Source organism: Struthio camelus, chromosome 10 (assembly GCF_040807025.1).
Source record: "Struthio camelus isolate bStrCam1 chromosome 10, bStrCam1.hap1, whole genome shotgun sequence".
NCBI classification, from domain to species: Eukaryota; Metazoa; Chordata; class Aves; order Struthioniformes; family Struthionidae; genus Struthio; species Struthio camelus.
In genome coordinates, this window is record NC_090951.1 from 1,606,021 (window position 1) to 1,617,167 (window position 11,147).

Here is an 11,147-nt window from a genome sequence, read left to right on the forward strand (position 1 = left end):
AGCATGAGGAAACTACAGCGAGCAGCAGAGGGTAAAGCAGTGCGGCGAGAGGCTGGATTTCTGCGGGAAAGAGGCTGGATTTCTGCGGGCGTTTCCCTCCGGTCGGGTGGGAACGAAACGGCTCCCAAGGGCAGGCCTGAGTCCTGCTGAGGGCAGGAGTCCCGCCCCGCCCCTGGACTTTGAGCGGCCCCAGGGGACGCTGGCTCTGTGTTTTAAGCAATAAAACAAGTTTTACGGGCAGTGCCGGACTTGCCAGGTGCCCAAGGTGGAACGCTCTGCTCCCAGGCTCTGCCGCAATTAACCGATGACTGATTTCCCCGGAGCTGGCAGGCGTGGGGCGGGTCACGAGACAGCTCCCACGGGCGCCCACACGCCCAGCCCGCTGCGCCCATGCGCATGCACGGGGTCCCGCGGCACCTCCCTCTCCCACGGGGCTCGTGCGCGCCCACTGCACCCAAGTGAGAGCACGGGGTCCCACGGCACCTCCCGCTCCCACGGGGCTCGTGCGTGTCTGCCGCGCCCACGCGCGTGCACGGGGCCCCGCGGCACGTCCCGCTCCCATGGGGCTCGTGCGTGCCCGCCGCGCCCACGCGCGTGCACGGGGCCCCGCGGCCCGTCTCGCTCCCACGGGGCTCGTGCGTGTCTGCTGCACCCACGCGCGCGCCCGCCGCGCCCCGCAGCACGCGCCGCTCCCCCTGCGCCAGCGCGCGCAGCGCCCCGCCCGGCCGCCAGGGGGCAGCGCCCAGGCCCGCGGGGGGAGGGAGGGAGGGGGAGGAGGGAGCCGCGGTGCACGCCGGGAGCGCGGCATGCTGGGAGTTGTAGTCAGCGCCGGGACGGGCGCGCGGTGCATGCCGGTCGCCGCAGGCGCCCGTGCGCAGAAGGGTCGCGGCGGGAAGCGGCGCAGGCGGATAGCGTCACTTTCCGGCGCGGGCGGGCGTCATGACGGGCCGGCGGGCTCGGGCGGCGGCGATGCGGCGGGAGGCCTCGGCGGCGGCGGCGGGTGACGCCCGCGAGGAGACGGTGAACCGCTGCGTGCTGCAGTTCTACTTCCACCAGGCCGTGGCGGCCTACCGCGCCGGGCGCAACCGCGACTTCCGCCAGCTCCGCGATGTCATGCAGGGTGGGCCGCGCCGGGGGCCGGGGCCGAGCTCGGGGGGCGGGGGGGGAGACCGGGGCCGAGCTCGGGGGGGGGGGGGAGGAGGAGAGAGACGGGGGCCGAGCTCGGGGAGAGGCGGGGGCCGAGCTGGGGGGGGGAGAGGGAAGAGAGACCGGGGCTGAGCTCTTGGGGAGAGGAGGGGGAGAGGGAAGAGAGACCGGGGCTGGGCTCTTGGGGGGAGGAGGGGGAGAGGGAAGAGAGACCGGGGCTGGGCTCTTGGGGGGAGGAGGGGGAGAGGGAAGAGAGACCGGGGCTGGGCTCTTGGGGGGAGGAGGGGGAGAGGGAAGAGAGACCGGGGCTGGGCTCTTGGGGGGAGGAGGGGGAGAGGGAAGAGAGACCGGGGCTGGGCTCTTGGGGGGAGGAGAGAGCTTGGGGCTGAGCTCTTGGGGGGGGTGGGGAGAGGGAAGAGAGACAGGGGCTGAGCTCTTGGCGGGGGGGAAGAGAGCTTGGGGCTGAGCTTTGGGGGGGGAAGAGAGCTTGGGGCTGAGCTCTGGGGGGAGATGGGGTGGCCCACTGGGGGAAGCGAAGTGGGGCAGTGCTGTGTCAACCTAACCTGCTTCTGTCCCGCAGCGCTGCTTGTGCGGCCCCTGGAGAAGGAGCCTGTGGTGGCCCAGCTGCTGCGCATCATGCAGTTTCTCTCGCGCATTGAGGAGGGCGAGAACCTAGGTGGGTGCCCAGTCCTCCTGGAGAGGCCCCAGCTGCGGCTCCCAGCCCGTTCCCCCAGCCAGAGTGAGCCCTGCTTTGTGGCTGTCCCCGCAGCTCCCCAGAGCTGCATTTCTGTACAGAGCAGAGGTCTGGGCAGAAGCTGTTGATCTGGAGGAGCTCCCCTCAGAGGCTGAGGGGTCAGAGGGTAGCTGTTCACACCTACATTGCACTGCAGTAACGAGTGAAAAATCATTGCTCTGAGCTGAGAGCAGGGTCCCCGGTACTATTACCAGAACCCAAACTCCAGAGCTGTCCTGCTGTCCATACGTACCAGCCCTATGACTTCTGCTCAGCCTCGTAGCTTCTGGAACGTTGCTGCTGGGTCAGTTACTTTTCATAACTTTTCAGGCTGCCATTTGTGGTGGTTCTGTAGGTTTCCATGCCTGTGAGAGAGATCTTGCATACCTTGGATGGTTTTCTTGGCAGTCAGTCCAGCATTCCTTCTCGTTTTTCATGGTCTGTAGAATTTGCTGTCAAACTGAGCAAATCAAGTAACTTGCTTTCAGTAAGTTTTCTGTAGGGTATTTCTATGAGTGATTTAACATACAGCGTGCGTGAATTCCTTTTGTAGATTGCACTTTTGATAAAGAGTCGGAACTTACCCCTCTTGAATCAGCAATTGGTATCCTGGAGCTCATTCAGAAAGAGTTCTCTGTGGCGGAAAGGAAGATAGAATCTGTTCAAAAAATGGTGAAAGAAGCTGTAAGACTTTTTTTTTCTTTATCATTAACATGTTAAAACATTAGGAATTTTAACCCAAGCTGCGCATAGGCATATGCGCAGGGTAGTTAAAATTGGTCTCTGCGATGGAGCTTCTGGAAAATTATTTACAAGTTGCGTTTTAGAGATGCTTAGTGAAACAAATGGTATTGTTGATGTTATTCTTAATTTTATACATAGGATTACGTATGCCCGTAGACCCCTTACACTGGGGCAATTTTCTCTTTTCCATGTCTTTTGTTATCATTCCTACTATTTAGTAAATATGCTGCTCTGAAAATATAGATCTGTCTGAGCTTGGCCCCGGCAGAGGAGAATTTAAATTTGTGTTTTCCAGTTTTAAATGTATTTTATGTGTGTTTCTGTGGGTGTTTTTCCCTTATCTCTTGTCTTAGAATGGTCTTGTATAAATGATAAAAGGAATAATATCCCACGAAAAATCATAGTAGTGGGTTGATTACAGATGCATGTTTTCAGTTTATTTGCTGCTTGATCAGTTAATGCAGAACTTGTTTCTCTGTGTAGGGTAGTACTAAGCTGTTACTCATGTGCTGTACTTGATTATTACTTGTACTTTTGCAAAAATGATTTAGGGATTATGGTTAATGTCAAGAGAAATTGGTATTCTTTTTCTTCTGTAGGCTGTTATAATTTGCATCAAAAACAGAGAGTTTGATAAAGCTTCAAAAATTGTAAGGAGGCACATGGGGAAGGATCACAGCAGCCAGGTGAGTCTGTGAATGGATGAGAGACAGTTGTCTGAGGAATGAACTGGTATGTTTTTATGGGCTCGTTGGGGACACATCTGTGAATTGTTCTAAATGGACGATTAAACGGTTCCACTTGATGCATGTGCCTCTCAGAAATCTGAAGAAGAGGGAAAGAGTCAGGGTGATGAAAATAGAATGAATCCTCCTTGAAAGGAGAACCCTTGGCCATTTAGCGTTTAAATTGCATGTTGATAGTCGATTGAGAACTCTTTTTTTCTCTTACTCCTGTTACTTCACGTATCTTCATGGCTCGTTCAGGCAGGAACATTCATCCATGTGGCTTGAGGCAAATTCAAGTTTACTAGTGTAGAGCATGAGTTGGTAAGAAGGGCTGGTTCTGTAGAGCAGAAAGTCTCTTTTTTTTTTTTTTTCTTTTTATTTCTGTAGGTGGTGCAGTGTCTTGGGCACTGGAAACAATGTCAGAACTATTGGAATAAGATGGATCTCCTGCTCCTCTGTCCTTTTCCCATGCTTATGTCAGTGTGACTTAGTTGGGCTTGGAGAGTGTCAAATAAGAAAAGCCCAATCTTTATCCATATCCCAGTTCCTGAATTTGTCATTTCTCTCTCTTGTACTTATTCAGAACATTCTTATCTCTTGCCTAGAAAATGAGGACAGAGTTGCTCAGCATTATCCGGGAGAAGAATTTGGCTCATCCAGTGATCACAAACTTCTCTTACAAGAGTTTTCAGCGCAGCGTGTTCCAGTTTGTGGAGGCCTATGTGGATGATTCAGAACCATTGCTGGTAACAGTATGTGTCAGCCCTGATAACCTAGCTTCTAGTCCTGCACCTGCTTCTACCCTCTCCAGGGGCAGGAGGAAAATGGCATGAGATACAGGTCTGGGGAAAGCTACCACTTACTTTGTCAGAAGACAGTGAAATACAGTATTTTGGCTTCTGTGTGCCTGCTCAGATTAACTCTGCACAGGTGCAGAGTTTGGGCACCTACTTAACAAGGTGTTAAATCCACAGTCTTTTGAATTCAGTCAATCCTTAAAAGGTTTATACAGTTGAATGCATTTCTTCAACCTGTGTTATAAGCTTTGATTGATAGATGTTAACTCTGTAGCTAAAATCAACTGAATTTCAAGTAACTGCTTAAAGTGCCTTTAGAATGGGATAAAATTAAATGGCACTACATGGAATCATTTTTATAACGGTTACATGCTTTTTCCCTGTCCGAGATGATGAAAAAGACTTTGAATTCAGAGCGTGCTGAAGAACCAAAATGCCCAGCAGCTCCTGAGTCTGCAAATGGGGCAAGGGATCCGGCAGCAGCTCTTGAGCCTTCAAAAAGCGGAAAGGACCCAGCAGGAGCTCCCAAGCCTGAAGAAAGAGCAAAGGATGTGGTGGGAGCTCCCGAGCCTGTAGAAAGGACAGAGGAGCGAGCAGGAGCTTCTAAGCTTATAGAAGCAGCAGCTAATATCTCAGAAGAATCTCAAGAGCCTATGGAAATATCTAAACAACCAGCAGCAGCAGCTCCAGGACCTACGGAAGTGTCTTCCAAGAACTTGGAAAGGTGGGCAGAGAAATCTGGCCCTGTGTTACAGAGGAAATTTGGCAGTGGTTCTCTTTTGAAGGGTAGTTTGCTCTGTCCAGGCAACTCAACTTTCCTGAATGCTAGCCCAAGCAGGTCTTCCCAAGCAAGCTGCTAAAGGCTATTTTAAGATTTCTGTCTAGGTCAGAGTTAAAATGTTAAGTTGTGTTTTGGTTTTTTTTTGTTTGTTTGTTTTGTTTTTCCTGAAGATACAAGGTGCTTTTAGAACCCAGGAAGCAAAGGCAGTTGATGACAGATCTGCTTTTATGGAACAGTGTTTGGTGTCTGTGTGGTTGAGAAGACTCAGGTTTATGCCAGGGTCTGTGGCTTATCAGCCCATTAGTCAAGAATAGGAGAAGGATGCCTGGATGCTGTCTCTAGCAGGTAGCATTGGCATCTCGGGCAGAGAGCAGGTTGCCAGTAGTGCTGGCCAAGTGGTGCCTTTGCACTGTTTTAGAAGGAGGGCAGGCTGAAGGGTTGGGAAGGTCCTCTTTGATAGATCTTGCACCCTGGGGTCATAGTGAATTGTTGAGGGTCACAGCATAGGGGAAACCCCTGACTTCAGTGAAGCGGAGCTACCTTGGTAAAGTCTTTACAACCTCCTTAGTTTTGTTTATTTTGTAGGCAGCCCTCTGGAACTGTAACCACGTATGGGATTTCTGTTCTGAGAGAAGCTTTCAAGATCCTGTCGGACTCCCAGGATTCTGATGCGCTCTTCACCAAACTGGATGAAACAGACATTTCTTTCCCCAAGCAACTATCTCCTTCTGTATCCCACAGAACCAAGAGACGGAAAGAAGTGGAGAATCAAGATTGTGAGATCTCAGAGCCTCCTGAAATACCCCATAAGGGCAAACGCTTGTTGACCATAAGCAAACTGGTCATGGAGCAGGACAGCCAGTGCAGCGAGTTGAGTGAGAGCCCAGACTCTTCCCAGGAGCCAGTTGTATCTTCTGCTTCCAGACCTTCTGTTCAGAAATCACATGACCAGCCTGTATCTACTAAAAATCCCAAGTATGAAGCCCATCTCTTGTGGTATATTCTAATCTGTGCCCAGTATTTTGACTTAGAGCTGACGTCAGTAGAGCGAACAACAAAAACCTTTTATCTTTAATTCAAGATGAGAATATTGACCATCCTAGTCTTCTAGCGTATGTGGAACTGGATGAAGTAAATGCTCTGTCTGTGTAGTTAACTGTTTGGTAAATAGTAATGGAGATGAGAAAATGATCCTGCTTCAACTTGCTCTGAGTCGGAGTTATTGTGATTAGTGTTGGTAGGTGATTCCAACATGCGTATCACAGGTAATGCATGTTTCTGTACAGGTTACAGTTAGTAATGCTGCAGTTGGAGAGAGTTTGTAGGCACGTCTTGTGGAACAGCTTAGAGTAACTTCCATGTAAAAATACTCAATATAACTTTTAACTTTCCTAAGCTCTTTTTTTCCTCTTCCTCCCTAAAACCTATCTTGGTTAAGAAACTTTTACTTGTGGCTTTCTGGCTGTGTTTCTTGCATATGAGTTTTATCACTTAGTATGGTCATTTCAGCTGCAAGGTAAAGGAGGTAGGATTATGTATGCAGGAAATCCCTTTTTTTATTTTTTATTTAAAAAAAAAAAAAAGCGCCTCTTCCCTCCTGCCTCCCTGCCAAAACAACAAAGTAAGCTTATTGACAGAAGCCTAAAACTAACACGGATATGAGACTTAAATCATGAGTGTTCCCTTCTGCAGGTCTTAAGAGTGTAGCGAAGCTTCCTTCCTGAAGTATCTTTGAGTTATTCTTCATTTGCTTAGTCAAGATGCATAGCAGCAAGCAATAATGATGCTTTGGATCCACAGGAGCAAAACTAGGAGCGTTGTTTGCTGAGGACAGCTCGATGTGTTTGGAAAATGTAAATAAAACCCAAGTTCCCTTGGGTTTCTGCCTTATCATTGAGCTACGTAAAGCTTGGGGTTTGAAGGGAGGTTGTTAAAGATCTCGGTATGCTGTGTGTAGCTTGGCTTCTTTGAAGATGGGTTGTATCTCTGAAGCACAGGACAGCGGCTGCAAGTGCAGATGGGATGCAGTGTGGAGTGCGTTGGCGTGTATTGGTGAAATTGCTTGGATACCTCACTGGTGCGTCTTGTTCAGGGGTAAGCTAATTGTCAGATATTAAACTGAGAAAGGATGTTTTTCCTGTATAGTCTGCTTCCTTGGGCCATCTGGGAATTTTAATTTATAGCTATCCTATGATGTCAAGGACTTAAGAGTGGTGATGCTGTTCTTAGGATGTCTCTTCAGTTTATTTTGAAGGTGCTGGGGAACATTTTGAGTATCGACAGATGTTCTGTGAACTCTTCTGGACTAGAGCATTGTATGGTTGTCTGTACTAGGAAGGGAATAGACTCAGTAGCTCAGGTGATGCCTTCCTATCCTATGCTGCATGCATAAAACAAGGGTTAGTGCCAGGTCAGGAGGGAACCTGGAATGGGGCTGAAGTGACAAGTCTTACACTGGCTTGAGCAGTTTTCAAGTGTCAGGCTTGGCAGCTGTATGGAATGCTTTCCAGTTCACCTGGAAACTGATTTATTATCAGGGCTTCTTGTGTGGTTATTTTAAAGGCTACAACGAGAAACGTAAGCCCTCTCGATAGTGATGGTTGCTGGTGATAGACATCTTTCTGGAAAGCTTTGACTGATCATGTGCTTCTCTGCTGATGACTTGTTCTTGAATGTTTATATGCAAGAAAGAGGAGCTAAAAAGTGCAGCTTCCTAAGTAAGAATAGAGAGCAGTTATTTGCCTGCAATCATAAGTGGTTTCAGGTATAGCGTATATGGTAGGCACAGGCAAATCTTTTAAGGTATGTTAAACGCACCTAATTTCATCTCCCTGGATTGTGCTTGAGTGCTGGAAGCAAGCGATGGCATTAGGGTGCTTGATTAAGGTGCTCAGTGAGATGCCTCTGTAGCTCAGTTGACCACAGTAGTGTTAGTAGTGAAATGGTAAGAATTAAATGCTTCTTGAGAATACTAAGGGCTTCTGCCCTGAACTGTTGTCGAGTTTGTGCCATAGACAAAGGCCAGAGAAGTCTAGCTAATTGTATGTGTTTGGTATAATTGTTCAATTGTGTAGTTAATCCCAGATATTAGTTTTTGTAAATACTGATCACAAAATGCAATGTGCCATTTGAGTATGTGATGCACACAGTTCCTTCAGTTAGGGGCTCTTAAGGATTGGTGCTCTGCCTGAGGGGAATGCAAGGGCGTGACGTGTATATATCACTTTAGGGTTGGACAAGCTGCCACGTTTCTCTGTGCTGCATGCTCATCATAGGCCTGTCTGCTGTGATCCAGGTGGCCCTGTACCTTCCACCTACTCGGTAGATAGTAGCAAGTTCTTCTGTCAACCCGTGAGGTTATTGTTTAGCTCTCTAGAACAAAATTCTCCCTAGCCAGCAGCTGAAATGCTTGCTTTCTTTCAGACCCCGCAAAGCAAGGTGGAACAGCTCATTTGGTGAAGAAGAAAAAGATGTTTGGAGTGAGGAGGATGACTTATTCTCAGATGCAGGTAAGAACAGAATCCCTGTTGCAGGTGGTAACTGATAACCCTGGCTTTGTGGCTTGTTCTTAGGTGTCTTGCTACCTCCTGTGTGACTGGATTTTGAAACTAGAAATCTTAAAAGCCCAAGAAAATGGTTTTACCTCTAATCTGAAATGCGTGCCAAGAACTCCTGTTCAAATCTCAGAATAATTATCAGAACTTCAGCTCTCCCATTACCCACTTTTAGTGCCATGAAATAAGGGTTTAAGTTTACCTTTTCAGCGAGACCGGTTTTCTAGTGCAGTTCCCTTTGCAGCTATATATGCAGTTTAGCTGGCACTGCTGGTGAAAAGGAGTGGACGAGGCTCCTGAACATCTAATTCCAGCCTCAAAATGCAGCATAGCTGCTTTCTAGATGGATGCCCCTGTTCTCCTCAGCATACTAGCTACTTTAAAACAAAACTGATTATTTTTGGATCAATTAATGGCAAGGCAATTAATGCCTTGAAACAGAAAGGCTGTGTATGCTGTAATTGCAGGAAAGCAGGGAATAAAGTAATTTGGTTTTATTGCCTCTCCCAGGATGTTGTTGTTGCAGCTAACTGCTGAATCCTGCAGTTAGGCCAAAGGCAGTCTCTCAAGGAGGTCTGTTTACCTCCTAAGTTACAGTGAAACGTAACCTGCTTGGTTTGTTTTTCAGCATCGCTTGAGATGAACAGCCACAACTCTACAGTCTTCGGTTCCAAGAAGCAGGTAATGTGGAGCCTTTATTTCAGACCTACAGAGAGGATTTTAGAACATAGTCTATAGCAGAGCAGACTGTCAGCTAATTTGAGATAGGCTGTTGAGGATACTCTCTTGAAGCTCAGGCTCCTTCCTGAGCAGCATGCAGTTCACTAGAGCAGTGCAAGCTGCTGCTGCGCTTTAAATGGAGCCGTTGTGTTAAAGAGCGATATTTGCTGAGCAAGTGCTTGTGACATCCAGGCTTGATCTGAGTTGTGCAGGTCTTTATATTCACAGAGCAGGCTTGAGTTTCTCTGCTAGAACCAGAACAGTTTGATAGTTGGCCAAAGCTGTGTGCCCCCCGCATGCCTGGCATTGGGTAGTTGAGAAAAGTCCCTTTTCCTGGGTGCATGTGGTTTGGAGCTAGGTCTGCTGTGTTCCCCAAGCACTGGGGAGGTTCAGCAACTTGTTTGGGTGAGGTGCGCACTTATGGCAGCTCCTAAGAGCTCCAAAGTCATGTGCTTCTAGTAACTCTGCCTTGGTTTTAGGTAAATAGCTGCTTGCTTTTGTGCTGCTGTACACAGTGTAGCACTTTGTTCATTGTGACTCATTTTTTTCAGTTCTTGTTGTTTAGTCTCTGTACAAAAATTCAGGGGGACTGCAGAGCTGAACTTGCAGATTCTTTATCACTCTACTTCTGTGCTGTTATGCAGGGCATAGGCAGCAAGTGCTTTGTACCTCTGATTGCCCTTGCATCAAGGGGTCATTCCTCTCATGTAACCAGCGTCGTGCTTTGGGAAGCAGCACTACTCCTGAACTTGTGTTGGAGCTTAGCATTTTCCTTATTTGTAACACTGAAAGCCATGTGTGCTATTGAATCTCTGCCTTTTCCCTATGTCTCTAGAACAGATCATAGAGTAAAAGAAAGATAATATGCTAGGGAGAAGAGGAGGGTATAGTGCAGTTTCTGGGCCAAATGCAGCTCCTTCCTGAAACTGTGCTATGTCGATCACAGAACATTGCTTACCTGCTCTTTTGTAGAAATGGACAATGCAGGAAAGTGAGTGGATCAAAGAAGGTGTGAAGAAGTTTGGAGAAGGGAGATGGAAGTCCATTTGCCAAAAATACCCCTTCCGGAACCGCACAGCAGTGATGATCAAGGATCGCTGGCGGACCATGAAAAAGCTGGGAATCCTCTAAAAGTGGAAGCCAAGGGACCTTCAATGCAAAAATATTTTCTTTTCCTTTGAAAGATGGACCAGAGCAATAGCAGCAGTGAGGTTCCAGCGCTCTTCCCTGATGGGTGATGGGGGCAGCGTGGCTACTTGGTACTGGAGAGGGCTGCAGCAGACAGAAACCACATTTGACAAGAATTAAGGCGCCTTGTTTTTCTAGTTATATCTGTAAAGTTGAGATCTTCTGCAGCTGGCAGAAGCTACGCAGCCTGACTTGCACTTCCTCAGAAGTGGCCTGGAATGAGACTTCCTTTTCCACCTGACACCTCCAGCCTTTGCAGAATGAATTTCAACCTCATGGGCTGCTAAAATGACAGTTTTCTCTGCTCGGATGCTGTCAAATCAGTGGCTATTTTTATATTTTTTTAATTTGTCTTAAACTGTTTGTGAATCTTTTGTCCAGTAGGCTTTCTCTAAGTCCCTCTGGGGAGAGAGGCAGCACATAGTCCTAGAGCTTCTGTGGAGGAGAAGAAATTTAGGCAACGTGATCTGCTTTGGTTTTTACATTTCTCTCTGCTTTGTAAATGTCTAGTTGCAGGTGGGAATTTCTCCCCCCAAGATTCTTGAGGCTTTAACAACATGTATATTTTTTTTGTTTCGGTACTTAGGTATTGGTTGTTCCCACATTAAAAGTTCCAATGTTTAATGATTTTGATCCTGTCTTAAAGGAATTTCAGCTTCCTGGTAACACCCTCCTCCTGTGCACTTGCTGTAAGTGTATGAACTGAGGGCACTGTTTCTTGTAGTGTCAAAGTTGGAGTCCATGTCTGAATGGTCT

The 11,147-nt window shown here is 48.1% G+C and overlaps 1 protein-coding gene across 2 annotated transcripts; it reads left to right on the forward strand.

The window, feature by feature from the left end:
• The first annotated feature begins 833 nt into the window (after positions 1-833).
• Positions 834-11,015, forward strand: TERF2 (telomeric repeat binding factor 2). 2 transcript variants are annotated; one of them, XM_068956208.1, is made up of 10 exons: positions 834-1,120; positions 1,727-1,822; positions 2,433-2,563; positions 3,223-3,309; positions 3,957-4,103; positions 4,538-4,872; positions 5,515-5,904; positions 8,353-8,438; positions 9,112-9,164; positions 10,176-11,015. In XM_068956208.1, the coding sequence occupies exons 1-10, from the start codon at positions 940-942 to the stop codon at positions 10,332-10,334; spliced, it is 1,665 nt and encodes a 554-aa protein (XP_068812309.1). In that variant the 5' UTR covers positions 834-939; the 3' UTR covers positions 10,335-11,015. The 2 variants fall into 2 exon arrangements, with proteins under 2 accessions (XP_068812309.1, XP_068812310.1); XM_068956209.1 differs by having other exon boundaries at positions 840-1,120; positions 5,671-5,904.
• Positions 11,016-11,147: the final 132 nt, after the last annotated feature.

Excerpts from the sequence above, each read along its gene's own strand:
- TERF2 (XM_068956208.1), top strand. The coding sequence starts at position 940 with ATGACGGGCCGGCGGGCTCGGGCGGCGGCGATGCGGCGGGAGGCCTCG. Across the intron at positions 1,823-2,432 it reads TGAGGAGGGCGAGAACCTAG|ATTGCACTTTTGATAAAGAG; the intron begins GTGGGTGCCCAG and ends TTCCTTTTGTAG. Across the intron at positions 9,165-10,175 it reads TCTTCGGTTCCAAGAAGCAG|AAATGGACAATGCAGGAAAG; the intron begins GTAATGTGGAGC and ends GCTCTTTTGTAG.